We start from the raw sequence: 27,474 nt of genomic DNA, 5'->3' as shown, positions 1-27,474 counted from the left end.
ACTATCTGTTGTATGCCGGTGGTACCACTTTGGTGCCATTTTAGAAAACTGAAATAACATTTGAACTATATTTCTTGGGTGTTAAAAAAGTCAGCAAGCTAACTATAGCATTGCGGTCGCTTTTCCTTGACCGCTGCATTCAATTTGTCCAGTTGCTAACATTCACGGATAATAAAAAATAACATAATAATAATAATAATAATAATTTTTTAATATAGCATTTACGGATATCATAAAAATGGGAGTGAGAGACATCTATAACTGAAATCGACAATTACTTAGTTGCCAACCCAATATAAAAAGGAGTCGCAAGGCTCGAATAATCGTATCTCCTTTTCCCAAATTGTCCACTTTTGCGCGCAATCTGAGCGTCAGTTAGGGAGACATTACTGTACCCTCTATTTCGCGTCGAGGAAGATCGAACCGTTTCCAGAAATGCGAAACGAATTGCAGACGGATGAGGTAAAAGCCAGGAGATTTGCAACATTGAGTCGTCTTTGGTAATCCTGGTGTGCTGGCTAGAAAACGTGGAGCATAGCACCAACTGGCTTCGGTTCGTGAGATACCGTGCTGCTGTAACATCGACAGAATTGAATTTAATGAGCGGCTTTCGTAATTGATGATCCAGAACACTCTGTTTCACGATTCGTTGTTCTTCTGTGGATAACAATGAAACTTAACGAGAAGATACATTTGTTATGGAAATAGATAAATTATCTGTGGACAGAATTGGGACAGAATTAAGGAGACAAGCAGTGGAGACAAGTTTTGAAGAAGTTTTATCAAATTAAGGTAACTCTAATATATGTATTTCAGTTTCGTTTATTATACGTGACAAAAATAAGAAAAAGATTTGGTATCATATTTTTTTAATACGCGGCTCTGTTTTCGAAGAAATCGACTTTAATATTCGTAATGAATTAGTTGTCATTATATAACGTTATTAACATTATATCATATAATTTTTAGAAACATTAATTGTTGCGAACTATGTAGTAAACGGAATGTTTTTATCATTGTCGATGTCTTTAAAGTCGATCTTCACGAAATTTCGTATTTTTGCATGTGAAATCGCCCACTGCTCGGTTGTACTATGAATTTCAGACCACCCTGTATATTCTTGTAGTACACGGATTAATTGGAATTAATGTTTATATTTTTGTTTCGATCAAATTCCATCTGTGATCGATTAATTTAATATTTAATCTCAAAATTCATATGAAACCGGACAATTTAGAGTTTGTAAAAAGAAAATTATTTGTTAAACGATAAAAGCATATGAAAAACAGAAATGTACAACGAATTTTCACTAGTACAATGCTATGGAAAATTTAGGCAATCGTGGACGCCAACGTTATATTATTATGTATTATTTTTATGTAACTTATTATTATATACTATTGTTATATAACTATTATATACTATTATAAAACTATTATGTTCTATTATTATATAACTATTATGTACTATTATTATATAACTATTATATACTATCATTATATTATACATATAACTATTATAATATACTACTATATAACAATAAAATTAACAATAACAATAAAACTAGTGTTATACGAAACTGCATTAAGATATTAGAAACACGTTTAGCTTTAACTAAAAAAAATATGCAAATACACCAATATCATTTGAGAAAACAACCTACAATATTCACCGATGAAAATAAATATTAATTGGAGCTATTAAAAAATGCAGCACCTATTCTGAATCAAAACGAATGGATCAGCGAATACGCAAAAATGTTGTCGATATCGAATTCATAAAAGGGAACATTGAAAGATATTTTACCGAAAAATCTCGATACAACGACAGCATGAATGCCTCGCGTTGGGAAGACGATGCGATATGGAATGGCGATTACGCTTGTTCATAAAACGTAAAGGCTAGTCCCAGATAGCCATCTAAATATCAAAGCAATAAAGTGAACGGGTTTATGGGACGACTCAATACAATGAATTAAATATGAGTCACTTTGATCACGACTTGGCGCGTCTAGCATCGGCGATAAGTCAACTAATCGGGCCGTTCGGTACGCGGACGAGGAGGAAACCCAGTTTTGCCTCGATTTTCATGGTCATTTTAAAACACGTTCCCTCGGCCGGCTCGTGGAAACGTATCTGGTGGAAGCGTGCGGGGCTCCCGTTCATAAAAATACTTGCACACTTGAATGTGTATCTCAAGCAGATCAGCCGGTTTGGTTGGAGGTCGTCGCCGTGCAGTCTACCGGCCCAAAGTGCCATCGTTCCGGATATTTCGAACGATTTTCGTTTACGTTTACATCCCGATATTCGGCTTTTTATGTAAGCCTGATATCAGGGGAACCGGTGTTCGTGCGTCGTTCCGCTGACAGCCACTCGAAATTTACTTACCGTGTATGATTTACGATCGTACGATGAGCCTCTATCGAATGGAAAACCGGAGAATCAAATTTTCGCCACGAAAATCGCGCGCGCGCGATGAAAAAGAGCTGACAGACAAGACACCGAGGCGGTGTTTTGTTAAACACGTGATATCTGCGACTGCAAACCGTTGCTGAAATGCGAGCCTTCACGACGCACGCACTTTTCGCACGGTTTGGTAGCGTCGCAGACGAATGCTCGCGACACAGAGAGCCGGGAACAGCGGCGACTACTTTAACCCACTCAAGACGGCTTGTATAAAAAAGAGCACACAATATATGTATATATATATATATACATCTAGGACATTTTCTCTTCCCGCCACGGTTTTTTTGCACGATTCATTCTTACGCGGTCTTTTTTTTTTATCAGATTTTATTCAGTTTCGCACGGTTCTCTCGACACGTTTTATTTTCTCTTATGCGGGTTTATTCGTATCTTTGTGGACATTTCGAGCAACGAAAGTGATTCTTTGTATATTAAAAAGTATAATATAATTAATTATATATATAATAATATATATTATATAGTAATTAATTATATATAATTAATAGTAAGTGTATTGCGTTGTTTTATAATAAGTAAGAAATATATCTTTTTAATTTTCTTTAACATTATCATTTTTCTTTCGTGTGTTTAAATATCGAATTGATTTCTCTATTGCTTGCTTTATCTAAATGCTAACTTTATTGTTTCGTTAACTCTAGGCAGTTCGAAACGATGTATCGAAATTCTTAATTATTATATATACAAAATAATATAAATAATATAAATATAATAATATAAAATTATGTAAAATAAAGAAATATAATATAAAGTATATAAATAATGAAATAACGTAAATATAATAATATAAATATATAAATAATATAAAATAAAACGTAATTAGTTACGTACAGGTTTTGTATCACGTAATTGCTTAAGAAAATCGATGATTCTACTGTCACTGATAACTGGACTGCGGATTTTATACATTTATGGTAAAAATGAGTAGATACAATTTAAAACAGTGTGAAGAGATTGAAAGAAACTAAGAACTTCGATGCATTAATTTGAACGTATTAAAATTATTAACGAAAGAAAAAAATTAGTGCTTGGATCCTATGTCCTATAATTGATGCAGACAATTTTCTTTTTGCATAAAAATCCGCAATCTACTGAGAACATTGTTTTGCACATTTCTGGAGTTACTTACAGATGTAAGAATTGAATCATTGTAATAATCAAATTTATGAGTTCGTGCACTGAATCCATAATTTAACAACGAGTATGAAAAATGACTGACGTATATTTCGTTGAAGCTTTCTTCACTTTCGCGCACATTCGTCTGATCCTTTAACAATTGTTTAAGCGTCCTTTGCAGTTCGTTCTTTCTCCAGTTGACCAATTCAATTTTATAAATCTTTTTCTTCGCTGAACGATGTTCGACTTTATTAATGACATGTTCACAGAATTTGGCCGCATTTCTGGAACAACCCGATTGACTAACATGCATACTGCGCGATTCTGCAAAATGATATCATTTCACACGCTTTGCGAAACAAGTATTGTTGACGCTTTCTCGCTTTACCACGAAATACTAATGTGAAAATTGTAATTTAATGTCCATTACGAAATGCCGATGGCACGACAGAAAGCCTGGCTTTATCGAGTTTAGTGGAAATCGATGTCGACGTGAAATTTAAGTTGATTTCGAGCCAATGAAATCTGCTCTCAAATAATGATGACTATTTTATCATGATTTCAATAAGATCATTGAACTAAGAAACTAGTAGAATAAAAAAGTGGATGATGATGTTACACAAAGAATGTTATAACTGATTTTAAGCCAATGAAATCTACTCTCAAATAATGATGACTATTTTATCATGATTTCAATAAGATCATTGAACTAAGAAACTAGTAGAATAAAAAAATGGATGATGATGTTACACGAAGAATGATATAATTGATTTTGAGCCAATGAAATCTACTCTCAAATACTGATGACTATTTTATCATGATTTCAATAAGATCATTGAACTAGGAAACTAGTAGAATATAAAAAATGGATGATGATGTTACACAAAGAATGTTATAACTGATTTTAAGCCAATGAAATCTACTCTCAAATAATGATGACTATTTTATCATGATTTCAATAAGATCATTGAACTAAGAAACTAGTAGAATAAAAAAGTGGATGATGATGTTACACAAAGAATGATATAATTGATTTTGAGCCAATGAAATCTACTCCTAAATTCTGATGACTATTTTATCATGATTTCAATAGGATCATTGAACTAGGAAACTAGTAGAATAAAGAAAAATGGACGATGATGTTACACGAAGGATGATACAATCGTTTACAATTTTTGCTTATATTCACTTGTTAAATTTCGTTAAAATACTCTCACCGTTTAACAAAATCATTTCTTCTGAACATAAAAGTGTTCAGTGTTAAAAGTTCAGCGTTGAAAGTGTTAAAAATAAAACTTCTCGCCAATTTCATAAACTGGCTGAAGATCGTCAATTTGCGTGAAGATCTGCGCTATAACAGTCTATAAAAGTTAAAACAAAAGAACAGAACAACTTCAATAAAATGGGTCTAACCATTTGAAAAAATAAGTCAAACGATTGCTGCCGAGAAATGCTAACCGAAAGAAAGGTCCTCCACCGTTATCGAGCAATTTCAGAATATACAGCCGTGCCCGATATGCAAATGCGATAGAAGCCAGGGAAATTTAAACGGAACACCGATTACGAAACGCCTAAATGGGCAGCTTCGCTGCATAATAGCGAAATCTGGGCTTCCAGTTATCTTCACGGCAGCCGGCGAGTGCCACTTCTCTCGCATTTGATCAGCGAATTAATTTGAATCTTGATTCGAACGCCAGCTTCGATAAAGATACAGTGGAGCCCCTATGCTTTTACAATACGCCAGGTTTAATCGTTTACAAAAATTCCAGGTGAAATCGCCAGTCGTTTAAAACCCGCACAGTATGGCGGCTTTCGAGTGTCCTAAAAGCCGTGCAAACGCGGATAAATAGAAATTCCACTTTCCGAGCGAAGACTTCGAAAACAATATTTCTATTTCTTTATTCAAATTTGGGAAGACATTTTGGTGCCATTCTTCTAATGACGTGTCGCTTAGGATAAATAGAAATTCCACTTTCCGAGCGAAGACTTCGAAAACAATATTTCTATTTCTTTATTCAAATTTGGGAAGACATTTTGGTGCCATTCTTCCAATGACGTGTCGCTTAGGATAAATAGAAATTCCACTTTCCGTGCGAAGACTTCGAAAACAATATTTCTATTTCTTTCTTCAAATTTGGGAAGACTTTTTGGTGCCATTCTTCTAATGACGTGTCGCTTAGGATAAATAGAAACTCCACTTTCCGAGCGAAGACTTCGGAAACAATATTTCTATTTCTTTCTTCAAATTTGGGAAGACTTTTTGGTGCCATTCTTCTAATGACGTGTCGCTTAGGATAAATAGAAACTCCACTTTCCGAGCGAAGACTTCGAAAACAATATTTCTAATTCTTTGTTCAAATTTGGGAAGACATTTTGGTGCCATTCTTCTAATGACGTGTCGCTTGGGATAAATAGAAATTCCACTTTCCGAGCGAAGACTTCGAAAACAATATTTCTATTTCTTTCTTCAAATTTGAGAAGACATTTTGGTTCCATTCTTCTAATGACGTGTCGCTTAGGATAATTAGAAATTCCACTTTCCGAGCGAAAACTTCGAAAACAATATTTCTATTTCTTTGTTCAAATTTGGGAAGATATTTTGGTGCCATTCTTCCAATGACGTGTCGCTTTCTCGTAAAACTGGATTATCTATGCTTCAGTCGAATGATCGTTCTAATCGTTTTCTACGTTTCTTCACATTCTTCCTTCTTTCAACCCTTCATCATCGTCCATTTTTTAACTCTTCAAGGCACAGGATTTCAGGAAATAAAATAGATGCATGTTGCACAGCAATTTTATCGCGTTTTAAATTCGACGAAATTGGTATATTTTTATTAACGAAGGAAACGCATAATATAAAAGCATAAAATATAAAAGGATCAATTCAATTTGTTGTTATAGGGTGATATATAGGGTTGATGAGGTGTTATGGGGACTGTTATAGGGTGACTATTGCAATATTTCGAGGTGGACCTAAAAATGTCCCACTATGCATTAGTGCATTAAATCCCACCGTGCCCCAAAAAGTTAACCAAAACATTGATGTGCAGTACTCTACTATACACAAGTGCAGTGATTACGTTGTTGCCGGAATGATGACGGCTATGTCACTAAGAAATTATAAACCTAACAGACAGAACTTTTTATTAAGTGCACACTTAAGTGCACATTGTCTCGCTAAGACAAACGAAATTCTTTGAAAATTGAGCAATTTCCAACTTGAAAAGAAGGCAAATTCGCTTCGAAGAAAATCGGACAGGAGAAGAATAAAAATTCTACTAAAGGATGGAACAATTAATGCGGTCGAACTCCCCCGGATTAGTGTGGTCGGTTTATACCAGAATTATGGGAGACATTAAACATTAAATTTGAACCGTGCAGATAATGTGTAGTATATAGTAATATATTTTTTATTAATTATTATAGTAATTATAGTAATATATTTATATATATATTTAGTTATTATATTTATACTATATATACTATATATATATTTAGTTATTATATATATACTATATATATTTAGTTATTATATATATACTATATATACTATATATATATATATATATATATATATATATATATATATATATATATATATATATATATATATATATATAGTATAGTATAGTATATTTTTTATTAATAAAACAAAAAATAACTGATGCGATATACAATGTACAGCAAATTCCCTCTAATTCACGCTCAGATTGTACAGAAAAATGCACAATTTGGGAGGAGACACGTTTTTATAGTTGTTGTTAACAGGTAACTATAAAAACGAACTGCAAGGCTCGAATAATCGTATCGCCTCTTCCCAAATTCTCCATTTTTCTACGCGATCTGAGCGCGAATTACGTAGAATTTACTGCATTCTTCTTTGAATCCCTGGCACCGTTGCAACTATTTCTTCTACGTCAAAAGAAAATCTGATTCCCCGGTAACGAAGATCAACGATCGAAAATAATTGTATACACGCAATAAACACGAATCTTCCCGTCGTATCAGAGAAATGATGAACGTCGAACAAGCGTTAATCGTCGTAGCTAGAAGAAAAACCTTGACGCAAGCCTGTTAATCATCCTCTCATCCGACGCTGTAACGCGTCAAGTAGCAACAAAGTCGTATGAAAAAAGAGCCGCACACGAGTGACACTTAAACAACAGTGTTTTCATCTTTCCACAAGGAAAATACCAAAATAGTCCAGAAAACCGAAAGATCCGGAAATGATTTAGAGAGCGGTTACGGCGCGTTCGTTGTTTTCGCAGCATCTTTCGCGAAAGCTCGAAGGCACAATATTGGCTCTAGCAAGTTCGCGTTCGAACGATCGCGCGTGCAAATCGATCGAAATTCGCTGGAACGCGTGTGTTGCCGGTCGCCGGTTTTGGCCAGGAGGGAAACACGAGCCACCGAGAGCCTCGCTTCGGAAAACAACTTAGCGAGAGCGCTCTATTTCCTGCCGCGGTTCGGTTTTAACAACAGTTTTGGGAAAACAGTCGCGCCGAAGGTTTTGCGCTAAGCCCGTTATTTTCGTCTGAAATCCATCGGTTTAGCGTTAAATGCCGCGTTACCGCTTCCTCGGGGCACCGTCGCCGATGCCAATCCAACACGCCGAGCGTGCACCAGGCGGCCTACGTGTAAGTACGCTCCGACGCGCGGAACGTGTATAGGATGTTACATACCTCGGCGCGGACGTGCTTACACGTGCCCGTGTGCACGGATCGGCGGCGCATTATGCACGCCGCATAACGAATACACGAAACCCGGCACGAAACCGCCGGGATAATTCTAGAGGAGATGCTTTTCCTTCCCTCTCGCTCTCCTCCATCACTCGGGATTTCGCCTACCGGGACTGACCAGCGTAACTTTTCAACGTCCGGGACGCCAAGGCCTGTAATACTCTCTAAATCAAACTCCGGCTAATGATTTGCTCTTCGAGATTATCACGGATTACGCGGACGGAAACGCTGAAGCCTGCGAATGCTGGTGCCTCGGTTATCCGAACGTTCGACGATCCGAACATCATAGTTTCTCTTATGGAGTAACATTCGAACGGGGATGGTTTACAGCAGGGGTGTCAAACTCGCGGCCCGAGATGAACATTTTTGCGGCCCGGTCAATATATCCGACGCAAAGTAAAAATAAAACAGAAATGTGAATTAGAAATTTTGAAAGTAGTCTCGGCCAATCAAATTTCTTTCGAAGTAGGAAAGATAGTATCAGAGAAGAGATGTCAAGTATCAGGACGTAAACAATAATTTAACTTTATATATGTTTATTACAATGTACTAGTCAAAATAAAAATATTTGTTTCTATGAACATTGATTTTTTTTGCGGACCACCTAAAGTTAAGCATCGTTTATTTGGTCCAAGTTAGCTTTTGAGTTTGACACCCCTGCGCTAAAGCCTGCGAGTGGTGGTGCATCGGTTATCCGAACGTTCGACGATCCGAACATCATAGTTTCTCTTATGGAGTAACATTCGAACGGGGATGGTTTACAGCAGGGGTGTCAAACTCGCGGCCCGAGATGAAGATTTTTGCGGCCCGGTCAATATATCCGACGCAAAGTAAAAATAAAATAGAAATAGTCTCGGCCAATAAAATTTCTCCCGAAATAGGAAAGATAGTATCAGAGAAGAGATGTCAAGTATCAGGACGTAAACAATAATTTAACTTTATATATGTTTATTACAATGTACTAGTCAAAATAAAAATATTTGTTTCTATGAACATTGATTTTTTTTGCGGCCCACCTAAAGTTAAGCATTGTTTATTTGGCCCAAGTTAGCTTTTGAGTTTGACACCCCTGCGCTGAAGCCTGCGAGTGGTGGTGCCTCGGTTATCCGAACGTTCGACGATCCGAACATCATAGTTTCTCTTATGGAGTAACATTCGAACGGGGATGGTTTACAGCAGGGGTGTCAAACTCGCGGCCCGAGATGAACATTTTTGCGGCCCGGTCAATATATCCGACGCAAAGTAAAAATAAAACAGAAATGTGAATTAGAAATTTTGAAAGTAGTCTCGGCCAATCAAATTTCTTTCGAAGTAGGAAAGATAGTATCAGAGAAGAGATGTCAAGTATCAGGACGTAAACAATAATTTAACTTTATATATGTTTATTACAATGTACTAGTCAAAATAAAAATATTTGTTTCTATGAACATTGATTTTTTTTGCGGACCACCTAAAGTTAAGCATCGTTTATTTGGTCCAAGTTAGCTTTTGAGTTTGACACCCCTGCGCTAAAGCCTGCGAGTGGTGGTGCATCGGTTATCCGAACGTTCGACGATCCGAACATCATAGTTTCTCTTATGGAGTAACATTCGAACGGGGATGGTTTACAGCAGGGGTGTCAAACTCGCGGCCCGAGATGAAGATTTTTGCGGCCCGGTCAATATATCCGACGCAAAGTAAAAATAAAATAGAAATAGTCTCGGCCAATAAAATTTCTCCCGAAATAGGAAAGATAGTATCAGAGAAGAGATGTCAAGTATCAGGACGTAAACAATAATTTAACTTTATATATGTTTATTACAATGTACTAGTCAAAATAAAAATATTTGTTTCTATGAACATTGATTTTTTTTGCGGCCCACCTAAAGTTAAGAATTGTTTATTTGGCCCAAGTTAGCTTTTGAGTTTGACACCCCTGCGCTGAAAGGCACCATTTCAGTGGTGGTGCCTCGGTTATCCGAACGTTCGACGATCCGAACATCATAGTTTCTCTTATGGAGTAACAATCGAACGGGGATGGTTTACAGTGATGTCTCTCTAATTGACGCACAGATTGTCCACAGAAATTGACAAATTGGAAAGAGGAGACACGATTAATTTGAGTAGTCTTGCGCCTCGTTTTTATAATTACCGATCGTCTCAACAACTATAAAAACGAGGCGCAAGGCTCGAATAATCGTGTCTTCTCTTCCCAAATTGTCCATTTTTGTAAATAATCTAAGCGTCAGTTAGGGATACATTACTGTACGTGTTTTGACGTTATCTCAGGAATTCGGAGTCTGCGATAGAATTATACGTGTTTTACAGCTACTTTGCACGCGTCTAATTATCCTTAATTCTAAGCCGCCACCAGTTAATGCGTAATCGTGTTAGACAATTAATTTCTGTTATGGTCGAAAGTAATATTTATATATAATATATAAATATTACTATTATTATATTTATATATATGATATATAAATATTACTATTATTATATTTATATATATATATATAATATAAATATTACTATTATTATATATCCTGTTTTCTCGTAACGTTGCATGAAGTACGGTTGCTTTAGGTTCAATTTTTATTCGCTGCATTCGATCAGTTACTTCTTCAAGTATTTACGTGTACCGTCGAACAGCCTTTTTTATCATAGTAATTAAACGAGTTAAAGTTTCAATGTAATGTTTAATGTCACCAAGTTTGCGAATGAAACGCGCAGAATATAGATACTTGGTAAAAATATAAAATAAAAAATGCCCAAAACTTTCGTTGATTACTGTCATTAATTTTGTAACCCTTTGCACTCGAGTAGCGACTCTGAGGCGCAATCTAAATATTGCAACACTATCTTTTTACAAAATTTTCACGTTATTTATTATTATTATTTTCACGTTACAGACATATTTGTCTATATTCGATAGATCGTCAAATAATGTCAATTTCATACGTATCAAACAAAAAAACAATCGTACCAAATGGAAATGCTGTAATGTAATGTATTTTATTAAATATTATTAATTATTATATATATAAATAAATATATATATATATATATTTATTAATTATTAAATATTAATATTGTATTAAATGCTGTAATGTATTTTGTATACTTTCTACACGTCCATTATCAATTCAGGAGTGTCTTACAGATTACGTTCATATATTATATTACGAGATATGATTTGATTTTCTTTGTAAGATATCGATTTTCCCATTCCATCGTCTGCTATTAGTTTATCTAATCGAAACGCACGATTCACCCAAGAATGATTACGAGATGAATATGTAAATGTTAGAGCCGACGAATCAACACTCGGCTACGAAATAATGCCGGAAAGGTAAACAAGAAGCGTCCCCATTATCTACAGTCATCGAACTTTTATCTGATGAATTACCGGAGCATCAAAGCTCCGAGACCGAAAAGTTGACACTGGGGTGAAAATACGTGGCCCGACTTCGAAGCCGTATCGAATTTTCTCGGCTTTTTAGAAAGCAACTACCTCTTCGGGACGCGTCGTTTACTCTTACCGTCAGATGCGATAATGACGGCGCCAAAATCAAGCGGAGGAGATAAGGATTACCACATTGGGTGCAACGAATGTGGTCGAAGAGATTTTATGGCTCGTAATCGATGAAAATCACGAGCGACAAAAGTAAGATCAAATTAATTAATAATAATAATAATAGTAATTATATTTCATAATTACTAATTAATAATTAATAATAATAATAGTAATTATTAATTATTGGTATCGTTGTTTTATTTACGCGAATCTTCTTCGCATCACAAAATTACGTTTTAGTATTTTATGACAAGAAATAATCCTTTCGATATATATAAAAAGAAACTGGAAGAAGTTAACAAAAGAACATCGAATTAAAATATTCAACCCTTTGCGCTCGAATGGCGATTCTAAGGCGCCATGAAAAATTGTTACATCTCGTTTCAAAATAATGCCAACATTATCAAATCTGTTTATATTTGAAAATACCGTGCAAAGCGTAATCGCAAAATTCAATTTCAAACGTATAAAATACACTGGATTATGTAAAATGGAAATACTATAGGTCGGAAAAACTATTTTGGATCTCGAGTTAAAATGGCGTCGAGGGGCAATGGGTTAATCCTTTGCACTCGAGTGATGACTCTGCGGCACCATTAAAATTGTTACATCACGTTTCAAGATGATTTCTATATTATAAAAGTTTCGATGTAAAAAAAATTGTTAAAAGTCTAATTGTTGTACGAGTCACAGGACTAAATTTCATATGCATAAAATACACTTTGTCATATAAAATGGAAATACCATAAGTCAGAAAAATTAATTTAGATTTACAGGTAAAATGGCGTCGAGGTGCAATGGGTTAACCTTCTGCACTCGAGTGGTGACTCTGAGGCACCATTAAAATTGTTACATCACGTTTCAAGATGATCTTTATATTATAAAAGTTTCGATGCAAAAAATTGTTAAAAGTCTAATTGTTGTATGAATCACAGGACTAAATTTCATACGCATAAAATACACTTTGTCATATAAAATGTCATATACCATAAGTCAGAAAAATTAAAATTTAGATTTACAGGTAAAATGGCGTCGAGGGGCAAAGGGTTAATAGTTCCTACAAAAATCGATTCGTGAATCGTCGGTGCGACACAACGAATCCAAAGCGAAACAATTTCGACGTCGATCAAGGTCGAAAGCTGGGCACATTGTTTCGAAATAGAGACAAAAGAAAATGCGCCTCAAGGCGAGCCTAACAACTCATTGCCGCGCCACATTCGTAGGATCGCCGAGAGTCGAAAGCTTTCCGTCGCATAATAAACGCGCGTAGCCGAATCGCCGACGACTCTATCCCCCGCGCATGTAGACGCATAATTATCCTCGCAGATCCGTGGACCGACCGGGTCCCCATAACGTTCGCTTACACCTTCATCGGCGATCGCGATCTCGCGGCCGGGATCTACCGCGCCGCCACTAATTTCACGCAGTTTATTAGTTTCTTTGAAGTCCGTTATCTCGCCGGATCTTTCCGAACGAGCGGAGTCCTGCCTCGCCACGGCCGCGCAGGACACGGCGATCATTAACGAACGCTAATTGCGTCGGCCCGTGGATTATCCCGCGTGTCTCGCGCACCGATCTTTCCCTATTTGTTCGCGACCGTCGCCGCCCCTCCCTCCGCCCTCCCGTTTCGCGAAACGTCGCGCCGCTGATTTCGATTACGAACGATACTCGGAACCGTAATTTACCACCGGCCCGTTCGCGTTTAATTAAAAGGAAAATTAATGCTCGGGCCAAGAGGAATCCGGTGGCCAGCGCGCGTCCCTAGGGACTTGTTGTTGCACCGTAGGCTCGTAGGCTCGATCGTTTGTGAACTGGTACCGGCAACTGCGTCCTTCTGCATCGACACTTTTTAATATCGTTCGCAGAAGTTTTATGCACGATTCTGCTCTTGCAAAGTTTTCCGAGACACGTTGGATATAGTGCCGGGTATAGTGCCGGCGAAGATGCCGATACAGACTGTCGCTTAAAGAGGGTTGCCATTTTTCTGTAAATCTATGGGACATCTCAATATTTTTGGATCATATTTATTATAATATAATATATCATGGATTTGATGCATTTATAACGATATAGTGCCGGCGAAGATGGCGATATATAGATTGTAGACTGTCGCTTAAAGAAGGTTGCAATTTTTTCTGTAAATCTATGGGACATCTCAATATTTTTGGATCATATTTATTATAATATAATATATAATATAATATAATATATCATGGATTTGATGCATTTATAACGATATAGTGCCGGCGAAGATGGCGATATATAGATTGTAGACTGTCGCTTAAAGAGGGTTGCAATTTTTTCTGTAAATCTATGGGACATCTCAATATTTTTGGATCATATTTATTATAATATAATATAATATATCACGGATTTGATGCATTTATAACGATATAGTGCCGGCGAAGATGGCGATATACAGATTGTAGACTGTCGCTTAAAGAGGGTTGCAATTTTTTCTGTAAATCTATGGGACATCTCAATATTTTTGGATCATATTTATTATAATATAATATAATATATCACGGATTTGATGCATTTATAACGATATAGTGCCGGCGAAAATGGCGATATACAGATTGTAGACTGTCGCTTAAAGAGGGTTGCAATTTTTTCTGTAAATCTATGGGACATCTCAATATTTTTGGATCATATTTATTATAACTATATCGCGGATTTGATGCATTTATTACGAATGCGGATAAATCAAATGCAAAATTGTGCAGACATAAAGTTCAAGAATATATTCTTGAATTCTTGAAATTATTCAAAAGAATAGAGCATTTTTATTTTATTGCTCGTTGTTGTAATAGAATTTGGAAATTTTTGGATATGTGCTTGCTAGTGATATTAAATGATCGGGATAATTAGAGGTTGAAAGTAATCTGCATTGTCTACTATTTCGGGGGTAGTTTCTGAATTTTTCTTGCTTAATTACTGTATTGGTGTTAAACGAATATAAAGGTATTATATTTTATACTACTAACTAGAAAATTATGTTTAATTCAACTTATATTTCATTATGCTATTATATATATATATATATATATATATAATCGATACAATATTTCATTTGATTATTGCTAAAGTGTATCCACGAGTACAGTGAAAATTGTATCATACATTGATAATTTTATCATTTTTAGATAATTGCAATTAACGAAATGATATTACAGATGCAAATGATACGACAGACAACCCTATTATTATACTAATATCCTCTATGGTTTAGCATGTTGCACTGCAATTATGACGACGCACTTGTTCTCATAAATAGTACATCTTTTTAAGCAGCTAATCGTTTCACAATTAAAAGTTGTATTCAATCTAACAGTTAAATTAGCCAGTTGGTGGATGAGTGATTGGAGCCGATTTTTGTAAACTTTTATCAAATGTTTTATGAACTTCGTTCTGAATCAGATTGGTTTTAGAGTTAAAATATCTTCGAGTAAAAAGGTTATCTTTCAATCCTGGTAACGGAAAATGTTTAAAGAACGTCGAGGAACAAATTCGTGATTTTATATATTTTATATTTTTCATATATTTTATATATTTCATATATTTCATATATTTCATATATTTTATATATTTCATATATTTTATATATTTTATATATTTTATATATTTTATATATTTTATATATTTTATATATTTCATATATTTCGTATATTATTTCATATATTTCATATGCTATTTCATACATTTCATATATATTTTATGCATTTTATACATAAATTATCATACACTCTGTGCACGATAGAATTTTTTATGTAATAATTTCTCCCTAATTCGCGCTCAGATTGCAACAACCATAAAAACGAGACGCAAGGCTCCCAATAATCGTATCTCCTCTCCCCAAATTCTCCATTTTAGTGCGCAATCTGAGCGCGAATTAGGGAGAGAAATTACAGCACCTCCAATTCGGTCGCCTTCGCAACGAACATGTCATCCCCTAAAACGAAACGGCGACGAGCGTCGCTGTTTCGACAGGCCGCAGAACTGTTTCGACAAACCGGAAGGTCGGGAGAACGTGATTTCAGTCACGATTTTTCTCCACCGAAAGGAATGCTGACTGCGATTCGCCGAAGCACCATCAGGTGCATTGGTCAGTGCTCGGTCGCGAGAGGCAGCGTATCTTGTACTTAGGACGTAGAGATACAGGTTGGGTTGGAATATGAGTACGCCAGCCTGTGAATAAAGGCTCATGCCTCTTAGCAATGACTGTAGGTGTAGGTGTAGGTGTGGATGCTTTGGAGCAGCGGCCTTACAAGGACGTCTGGACGTTCTAGCTTTCCCTGAGAGCTGTTGCACACCTCGGCTGAGACTAAACGTGTTAACGGATCTTTCACAACTCCTCTGTTTCTGCGAGACGATACTCGAATTACTTCTCGCCGCGGCTGGCCGCCACGACGATTGAACCCGCCGAATGAATGAAACAAATTTCGGGCCGCGGCGACATAGTAAACCAATCCAAGAATATTGCACGTGTAAGGACGTGTCTCGCGGTGTTCTCCGAGACTCTAATTCTAGACTGCGGTGAGAATAGGTTCTTCTCTGAGAGTCTCGCGATTTATCCATGTGCGAGTTGGGTAACGATCGATTAGTTTGCGATTTCTGATATACTAATAACTGATTATGTCAAGTGATCATAGCAATGGTAATTATTCGTAATCGTAATTAATCGTTATCAGAATGAAGCATGATTACATTTGGTAACCTGTAATCGTTAATCAGTAATCTGTAATCGCGGACGAATGATCGATTTATATTAATATAAGTTAATTAGTATGGACGAATGATTTTTATCATAATAGCAAATTTTTCTGTTGATCGAAATCGAAAGAAGTAATCACATTGTATGATTAATGATTACTCTGTTGATCAGGAGCGACGATTACATTTGTTTTCGTTACGTAAGGTATTCGTTAATCGTGATTAGACTGCGGATTTTATGCATTTATGACTAAAATGGGCAATTAAAATTGAAAACGATGAAAATATTAAAGAAAAACTTAAGAACATCTGCGTATTATTTTCAACTCGCTTAAATTATTAAAGAAAGAAAGAAATTCCTATCCGTCTCGTTCTTGTTGCAATCATTGTAGATAGTTCTTATTTTGCATAAAGATCCACAGTCTAATCATGATCATTTGATTACTTAGTAATTGTAATCATTAAACAAGAACATGATTTCACGTTAGTCGTAATTGTTAATCATTAATCGGATTACTTTTTGTCCAAGCATAGCGAACAATTTGCCGAAAAAAGTGGACGAAATTCATAACTTTGTTAAGCTTGTGTTATGTATTATAAACAAATGATTTTTACGAGTTTTACAATTAGCAAAATCTAATTGCTTACCAGTGTAAAAAATTATCCTCGCAGGAGGCGTTTAACGCGAGAAGGCTAAAACTGTGACAAAGAATGTGATTTTAAGAAAATAATGGCCTCATTCTTGCAATTAGTTAGTTAAAGACTACCATTAAAGAGAACCACTGAATCTACCTTGCACTAAAAGCGACTGGAATACTTTGCCTTGTAGATGTAACAAGGCTGAATATATTTACATTTTGCGCGAGCTTTATCGCGAAACAATGAAATTTATTTATTCGTTTCTCGTGGAAGCATCTCCACAATTTCAACGACTGTAGTTCAGTATAGTTCGATGTTGATAAAAATATTATTAATCATTAACGATGTCAGGATATCACAAATGACTTTCTCCCATCTCAAAGAAAAAAAAAACGAAAAAATGATAGAACAGTGAATAGTACAGTAAAAATGGAAAATAATGGCGCTTCTGAGAATCAAATAAATGAGCTACCGACTGACTATAGTTCACCTTATTCACAAATTCTGGCACGGTACACATTATAATTCGTCGGTCGAACGGTCGCCAGTGACATGACAGGAATATTTCGTTATGCCACTGTCCCAAAACTTTCAAAAGTGCATAAAGATGTAGTTGTCGTATTTCACCGTGCCTACACACGAAGATGGCACACTTTAGAAAACAATAAATCGTTGCCAAAGATAATGATGACTGTTAACAAACGCGAAGGAGGAGTCCAAAACTATTGAAGCATTAAATATTAATTATATTATTATAATATTAATTATATTATTATAATATTAATTATATTATTATTATTATTAATTATAATTTAGTTAAATATGCTATCATTTTGTCCCACTGTATTTCCATAAAATTCTGTTTTTCAAATAAAATTGTTTAGACTGGCGATAATTCAATTCCATTTCACTTATATACGTTTACAGTGGTATTTTGAAAATTTGTGTAGAAACAAAAGCTTGGTCGTAATATTAAGTGAATAAAAATTACGTTAATTTCAACGTGGCATTCTTGCCTGTAATGTGCATAAACATCTCTCAAAGCTACATATCCATATTTTGTTTATACACAAATAATTGTTCTCTTTGTCTATCTAACACCATACAACGCTTATGATCTTTCTCGTACCACTTTCATAACTAACAGATAATTGTAAATAAAAGTCCTATCATATTATTACGTTGTACATAATGCGTTGCACAAATGTTGGATTCGAAGAAAAATGTACAGTCCAGTAATAATAATAATAATAATAATAATAATAATAATAATAATAATAATAATAATAATAATAATAATAATAATAATAATAATAATAATCTCGTCCTCGTCGATGTCTCGGACTAGGTGTGATCAATATATTAGTATCTACAATTACAAATCATAAGATGTAAAACTGTATGTTTCGCGAGGGGAACCTCGCTTTTTAGCCGGCAGGCAAAAATTAATAAAACACACGGTAGGAAATGTGTGCCGATTTCGCACGTCGATACATAGCGACGATTACGTAACACGGAAAGGAACAAACGGAAAAAGTGAAAGGAAATTTTGATTAATGACAGTTCAGCGGGAAGAGATGTAAAAATAGAAATATATGAATAGTTATAAGAGAATGGGAAACATTTGCTTGTTACTGTAAAATTGCAACCGGCGATCGATCCTGCTGAACCTTCCTAACGCTGTGTCGCATGTCGATGAGAAGTAAATAAAAAATGTTAAGGAAGCCTTAAGGTACACCACGTTGACAAATATTTGTAATGCTAATCGAATTACGACATTGGCGACTGAGAGAGGAGAGATAAGCGCGCAATTGATAGTTAATACAGTCTTCGTCGTTGATAGTACGGTAATTTATATGTGCCTATGATAATGAGAATTGCGGCGACGGTACATCGCGAGGGCAAATAAAACGCCTTGTCCACGTGTTATTGATGATAATCAAAATTATAATTTACTTGCACGAAGCTCGGTAGTTCATGGCAGAGATGGTAATTATCGTGATATGTCGAACCACGGCGTCTCCAGGCGTTCGTTTCAAGCAACGTTTCGTAAAAAAGCTAACTAACATATCAGTTTACTATACCGCAGCAATTATGGTTTTCTGTGCCTCGAAACGAGTAAATATATCCGGCAAATTTATCTTCGGTTAGAGTGGCGTGATCTCAGCAAAATTACTTTTAAATCCCCATTTTCTCGCGTAATTGTCGAATCCTCCGCCGAATGCTCGCTAGCGCCGCGTCGGTAAACACACGTGGCTTTGTGTGGCGATAAGATTTATCTTTATCTCGAACAATGAATACTAACTAGACTGCGAATCTTCATGCAGTTATTCATCGTGCAAGTCACCAGAAACCAGCGGACTGCAGAAACGTGTGCATAGGATAGTGTAGAAAATAAACTCCCCGATTCAGTGTGTTTATAACGAATTTTAATTTTATGACGAACGCGAGATTCTTTCTGCTCTTTTCAAACAATGCCATTGAAATTCTTCTCGACACTTCGTCTGGAAATTCGACGGAAAATTTCAGTGATATAACGCGGTAATATATGCACACGTGCGCGGTCTCTTTACATTATGCTTTTTAATGAAACTCGTGCCATCAGAGATCCAATATATTTCCGAAAAGTAAAAGAATTTTTCAAGATAAAGAACAATAGGTGTGACTCAAGTCGTCCATTTATTCGCGCGAAAGGCCTTCTTCAAAAGTTCGCCTTCGTCGAAAAACCGCGGCAATACAGTAATGTCTCCCTAACTGACGCCAAGATTGTGCACAAAAATAGAAAATTTGGGAAGAGGAGATACGATTATCCGAATCTTGCGTCTCGTTTTTATAGTTACAAATTGTCAACAACTATAAAAAGTTGACGAATAAATGTAGATACAGTAATGTCTCTCTAATTGACGCTCAGGTTGTCCACAAAGTGGACCCAAAGTGGACAATTTGGGAAGAGGAGATATGATTATTCGAGCCCTGCGTCTCGTTTTTATAGTTACGAATTGTCAACAACTATAAACAGTTGACGAATAAATGTAGGTACAGTAATGTCTCTCTAATTGACGCTCAGGTTGTCCACAAAGTGGACCCAAAGTGGACAATTTGAGAAGAGGAGATATGATTATTCGAGCCTTGCGTGTCGTTTTTATAGTTACGAATTGTCAACAACTATAAAAAGTTGACGAATAAATGTTGATACAGTAATGTCTCTCTAATTGACGCTCAGGTTGTCCACAAAGTGGACACAAAGTGGACAATTTGGGAAGAGGAGATATGATTATTCGAGCCTTGCGTCTCGTTTTTATAATTACAAATTGTCAACAACTATAAAAAGTTGACGAATGAATGTCGATACAGTAATGTCTCTCTAATTGACGCTCAGGTTGTCCACAAAGTGGACACAAAGTGGACAATTTGGGAAGAGGAGATATGATTATTCGAGCCTTGCGTCTCGTTTTTATAATTACAAATTGTCAACAACTATAAAAAGTTGACGAATGAATGTCGATACAGTAATGTCTCTCTAATTGACGCTCAGGTTGTCCACAAAGTGGATACAAAGTGGACAATTTGAGAAGAGGAGATATGATTATTCGAGTCTTGCTTTTCGTTTTTATAGTTACGAATTGTCAACAACTATAAAAAGTTGACGTATAAATGTAGGTACAGTAATGTCTCTCTAATTGACGCTCAGGTTGTCCACAAAGTGGACAATTTGAGAAGAGTAGATATGATTATTCGAGCCTTGCGTGTCGTTTTTATAGTTACGAATTGTCAACAACTATAAAAAGTTGACGAATAAATGTTGATACAGTAATGTCTCTCTAATTGACGCTCAGTTTGTCCACAAAGTGGACAATTTAGGAAGAGGAGATACGATTATCCGAGTCTTGCGTCTCGTTTTTATAGTTACAAATTGTCAACAACTATAAAAAGTTGACGAATGAATGTCGATACAGTAATGTCTCTCCAATTGACCACAACAAAGTATCCACTTTGTGTCCACTTTGTGGACAATCTGAGCGTCAATTAGAGAGACATTACTATACCTACATTAATCCTAGCATACGAGGCTGCACCTACCTTCATTCGAGAAGCTAATCTCGTCGAAAATAATCCTGTTGTTGGCAGTGACGATGGTGGCAGTGGTATTGGACGTGGCATCGTTAACAGCAGTCGTAGTCTCGTCGACGAACCCCTTCTCGGAAGCACCGCCGAAAGGCTGCACCTCGGAGTCCGGACTTCCGTCAGTCTGTTTGACCACATGAACCGTTTGGACGTTATTTGGCGCGCGCACACCGGCCCATAAAATCACCAGGAATATCACCAGAAGCACGATGCTGACCGCCGCGGCGACCGTGGAGGCGCAATTCGAGATTCGCGACATGTCTGCGTCTCCCCTGACCGCCGGATGCATCCGCTCACTCGCGATTACAATGTCCTCGGGCTGATCCAAGAGGATCCACGTCGGAGGAACGACGTTACGAAGACTGGTCGATCAGTTAGTGGCTAGCCATCGGGGCAGCCAGAGTCGATCATGCCCGCGCAACGAGACCGGACGGAGGGTGGGTCTCCCTATTATCGCGCACCAGGTCGTTCGCCGGTCTGCTCCACCCTCGCAGCGACCCTCATAGGGTCCTCTTCGAGCCGCGATAACAAGGCTGCCGCAGCTCCTCGCGAATCCCGGTGCTTGTCTCGCGGTGAACCGACCGACGATATCCAGCCGGGATCCGCGGAATGCCCATTAAAAGGATCTTCGTTTTTCGATTGGTCGCGCGCCGAGATATCTATCCGGATGTCGTTCTCCCGACGATGATTTCGACCGTTCAACCTGCGATCGTCCTTGGCCCGGACATGGGGTGCGTTGACCGGCTCCGTCCCCTCAGAAAACTGCCATTGCGGTCGTCGGTAAATTTTAGGAACGGCGGAGGCCGATGGTCCCTACGGTCGCGATCCGACCAGAGTTCATTCCTCGAACTCGTTTGGGCGCCGTGGGTTTCGGGTGTTCCTGGAAAGGGAGAGACACAGCGTTAACAGTAGATCGAAATTGATCGGCGCGGTGGCCGCGAGGGCGTTAGCGTTTCGGTTTCTTGTACGGCGGGACATCGTCTAGAACGCGCGGAGTCCGATGGACACCGCGATCGATTCGTGGGCGACGCGAGCGTTCGACTGGTAACGTGATCTGTGCGAATTGCTTTCGTAAATCGATGGGAATATTTCTGACTTGCCGCACAGTTTTGTTTCATTTTAATGTGATGGTGAGAAATACACAGGATTTTGGCAGAAATTTCTTTCTTACTACGATAACTTTAATAAGCGAAAAATAATATATTGAAATATATTGAATGAAATATATTGAATATAACGTAATTAAATATATATTTAATATATTGAATATATATGATATAGTGTGAAATATATATTTAATATATTGAATGAAATATATTGAATAAAATATATTGAATATGATATAAAGAAATATATATTTAATATATTGAATGAAATATATTGAATATAACGTAATTAAATATATATTTAATATAATGTAATGAAATATATTGAATGCAATATATTGAATATAACGTAATTAAATATATATTTAATATATTGAATATATGATATAGTGAAATATATATTTACTATATTGAATGAAATATATTAAATATAATATAATGAAATATATATATATTTAATATATTGAATGAAATTGCTTTTATTTTCTAAATTTCCGTCAGTTTTACACATTTTAAAACTTTACATTCACAATTTAATAATTGAATACCAATAATGTAAAAAGTACCGTTTCGATTCGACTGAGGAAAATAAATAATATTTCTATTTATGAAATTCTATTTCAAATCTGCGTTACGCATCTCTGTCGATAAGACGTGAGAGAATAGGTAGGAGAAAATCTTTGGTTTAGGAACCGATGCCAACTGGCAATGAGAACGTAAACAGTAGCATGCAATTTTAACACTGACGCCAATTGTGAGAGTTGCGGCCCGGGTACTATGATCGAATTTTCATAATACGATCTATAATTGATTTCGTTAAATTTTGATCTACGTATGTAAGATGACATTTGTTCGCGTTGCTCGAAGGTTCTCGGTCGCTGATATTCATCTTGTTTTACTCGTTTGAACAAAGTGACATGGTGATGGCCAGTGACCATCGTTTGGCATTGCTAACAAGCGGCGAGAGAAAACAAGCGTTCGTCATTGGTGAGAGACGTGACAGTTAATCAAATGTCGTTTTAAGGAAAATGTCTAATGCCTCTGTTTCTTGTAAGCCAGCGTTTATCTCGATATTTTATTATTTTTCTCGTTTTTATAATTATAACTTATATAACTACTACTACTACTACTACTACTATACTTTGTACAACTACTAATGTATTTTCAATGTGTACATGCATTGTAATGCAATTAATAATGCATAATAAATGCAATTATCCACGTAACTGTTCATTATTAAGAATATACTTGCAACACAATTCGTTTTGCTTCAACAATGCAGAAATGTACTTCAGATCATTTGTTTCTTGAAGTATTAATGCATGGTCGCGAAGAACGAATAATAATAATTGCGTTTAAAGTTTAAAGTAAAGTAAATTGCGTTAGAAGTTTACGAATAATAATAATAATAATAATATATATAATAGTAATATAATAATAGTAATAAATATATAATAATAATATATTTATATATTTATATTATTTATATATATTATTATTATTTATATATATTTATATTATATTTATATATATATTTAAATATATAATAATAATATATAATTAATAATAATGTAATAATAATAATAATAAACACTTGTTCGGCCACGCTTCGAGAAACGATCACATATAAAATATAAAAGCACACAGAAATATATATTCAATTAATGTAACGTTCTTTTCTGTCTCTAGAGTGCAAAACAGTGGCCATCTCGCATAATTTAACTGTCGATGTACGCGATGCCCGACAGCGAACGTGTTAAGTTCGCAGTTGATACGCGCGGCCGCTAAAAAGGCAATAATCTCTTAACTAAAAATAATTTAAGCCTGCCGAAAAGGTAATTCAGTATTCGCTTTAACGTTCGCGCGTTCGCATCATGGGAAACGCGCGCGAACAACCGGACAAGAGTTTTAATCAAATTTAATATTAAACCGATGAAAGGAATATAAAGGCTGCGATTCCAATCGGATTAAAGTTAAATAAATTCTCCTACACACGCGTGTCGGTGTAATTTTGCCTCGCGGTTCTAAATATCAAACCAGTTTCTCGGAGGCTCTAAATAAGCTGAATGAAGAATCAATTAAAAAATCACTAACCCTCGTGAACAGGAAACAGGTTTCGCCTTCATCAAGATAACGCCAGGTAATATTCCGGCAAAACAACGCTGACAAGAATTGGGGAATTAAATTGGAAGGTTATAGCTCGAGATATTGGCTACACCATGACCCTGTTCCTCCGGCGGACCTACCAGCTGTTTAAAGGGAAGAATGTCGTTGCGTACGCTTCGTTTAAAACATGCAAACGAATCACCGACGATCAAGCTGCACAAACATTCTACATTTCCCTACGATTTTCTTCGTTTATTGAACGATTCATATCGAGCTATTTATAATAGCTATTAGTTAGCTATATAGCTATATATTATATAGCTATTAGTTAGCTATATAGTTATATATTATATAGCTATTAGTTAGCTATATGTATAGCTATATATTATATAGCTATTAGTTAGCTATATGTATAGCTATATATTATATAGCTATTAGTTAGCTATATGTATAGCTATATATTATATAGCTATTAGTTAGCTATATGTATAGCTATTAGTTAGCTATATGTATAGCTATATATTATATAGCTATTAGTTAGCTATATGTATAGCTATTAGTTAGCTATATGTATAGCTATTAGTTAGCTATATGTATAGCTATATATTATATAGCTATTAGTTAGCTATATGTATAGCTATATATTATATAGCTATTAGTTAGCTATATGTATAGCTATTAGTTAGCTATATGTATAGCTATTAGTTAGCTATATGTATAGCTATATATTATATAGCTATTAGTTAGCTATATGTATAGCTATATATTATATAGCTATTAGTTAGCTATATGTATAGCTATATGTATAGCTATATATTATATAGCTATTAGTTAGCTATATGTATAGCTATATATTATATAGCTATTAATTAGCTATATAGCTATATATTACATAGCTATTAGTTAGCTATATAGCTATATATTATATAGCTATTAGTTAGCTATATGTATAGCTATTAGTTAGCTATATGTATAGCTATAAGTTAGCTATATGTATAGCTATAAGTTAGCTATATGTATAGCTATATATTATATAGCTATTAGTTAGCTATATAGCTATATATTATATATATATATTAGTTAGCTATATAGCTCTATATTATATAGCTATTAGTTAAAGTTATTTCGTGATTCGAAGTATCTTTTTTTTTTCGCCGCAATAAATAAACGAGAACATTGCTATTGTGAAAACATTTTTAAATGCAAACATTGGGTGCTTTCTTGCTGTAAAAAAGGTCTTTTGTTTCGAGTTCGAATTAATCGAAAAGCTCTTCTCGCGTTTATGTCCCGAATGAAAGGAAGAATTTATCGATTGTACACTTGTTTGACGCTTCGTTTAAATGTCCGGGGCTATCCTGTTTTCCCTATATGTGTTTTCGAGCATTCGAAACATTCCTTGGCCACCTTTAACTCAATTACACGAGACGCGAGTCAATTATTTGCGAATTAACTCGGCTGCACGCTTCAATGAAGCTCCTCTTCGAGGAGTCGATTAATCCTGCATTTTCTCTCACCCTCTCTCTCTTTCTCTCTCTCTCTCTCTCTCTCTCTCTCTCTCTCTCTCTCTCTCTCACTCTCCGCCATCCTGGAAGATATGATCGGAAGTTTCTTTACGCGGTGGTCTCCTCCGTGTCGCGCGATAAGGGAACGACCCGCCGCATCGTAAATGTTTAAAGCGGCACGAATCAGTTTCACGGCGATTCGCACGGCTAAATTGCCCGACACGAAGAAATCATCTCCAGCCGATGACCTCATCGAGGGTAGCTCTCCCTTCGGAACTGGTAGACAAACGCTTTTCTTTCATCGTCGGGCACCCATCTTTCAAAACAAACAACGAACGAACGGTGCTTTCAGAAGAAGAATGTAAAGAAACGTGGAAAACAATTAGAACGATCGTTCGACTAAAGCTGAGATAATTCAGTTTCGCGAGAAAGCGACACGTCGTTAGTACAATGGAGTCAGAATGAATGCGTAGGAGATGCAGAGAGGACTATTAAAAAGTGACGACTGGCTTAAATGCTTCAAATATGAGAATTTTTGTGATTTATGTCGAAATCCGAAGAAAAAATAACGTAAGAATTACTTTGTTTATAATACTGTTTATAAGCTACAGTCAAGATTATTCTTCGAGGTACAGAATTTAGGTTTTTTGCTTGAAAATGGTAGTATAGATTTTAATGCCACGCAAATATTGTTTATATATATAAACAATATTTTGCGTCACATTAAAATCTATATAATATCTTTAGTAATTTAAAATCTAAATATATATATATATATACTACAGTATATACTACAGTATATATATTTATATTATATATTTATTATTACATATATAGATTTAGATTTTAAATTTAAAAAAATATATTATATGGATTTTAATGTGACGTAAAATATTGTTGTAAAATTTATTAAATATTATACAATGAATTTAATAATAATAATAATATAAAATAATATAAAATATAATATAAAAAATACTATAGTAAAAAATTGCAAAAAGAGCAACATAGCACATCTGTGCATAGCAATGTCCGTTTTTGGTAATAAAACAATTAAACAAATTGACTTGTACATACATAAAAATAATAAATTTTACAAGAGTCTTTTTTATAATTATAACGCACCGTAAAAAAGGATCGCTAACTTCACAAAGTTAAATCTACATCAATAGTTAAATCTAGTTTCGATTTAAAGGTTTAGTTGGTTTATACTAATTTTACAACTGGCAGCTTTTCAAACAACTTTTTCGTGCATGATTTTCCAGTAACGCACTACCACGCACAGCACTTTACGTGTCGAATCTTATCGACTGAAATTATTCGATGAGCAATTCACGATTTTAATAATGCATCAGCAACGCCATTTCAAATTGCATTTGGAGAACAATGAAA

At 35.6% G+C, this 27,474-nt stretch overlaps 1 protein-coding gene across 4 annotated transcripts in view; it reads right to left on the bottom strand.

Annotated features, from left to right (window-relative positions):
- Positions 1–27,474, bottom strand: part of LOC117218891 (A disintegrin and metalloproteinase with thrombospondin motifs 15) — a 237,748-nt gene that overhangs the window by 194,271 nt on the left and 16,003 nt on the right. For all 4 annotated transcript variants that reach the window (XM_076522590.1, XM_076522593.1, XM_076522591.1 and 1 more), the window contains exon 2: positions 21,324–22,248. In XM_076522590.1, coding sequence (XP_076378705.1) covers positions 21,324–21,657 — 334 coding nt within the window. In that variant the 5' untranslated portion in view covers positions 21,658–22,248. The remainder of the gene's footprint in view (positions 1–21,323; positions 22,249–27,474) is intronic.

This window comes from Megalopta genalis, chromosome 6, assembly GCF_051020955.1.
Source record: "Megalopta genalis isolate 19385.01 chromosome 6, iyMegGena1_principal, whole genome shotgun sequence".
Classification (NCBI taxonomy): Eukaryota; Metazoa; Arthropoda; class Insecta; order Hymenoptera; family Halictidae; genus Megalopta; species Megalopta genalis.
The sequence above is the reverse complement of the archived record's forward strand: the minus strand, read 5'-3'. Positions and strand labels throughout refer to the sequence as shown.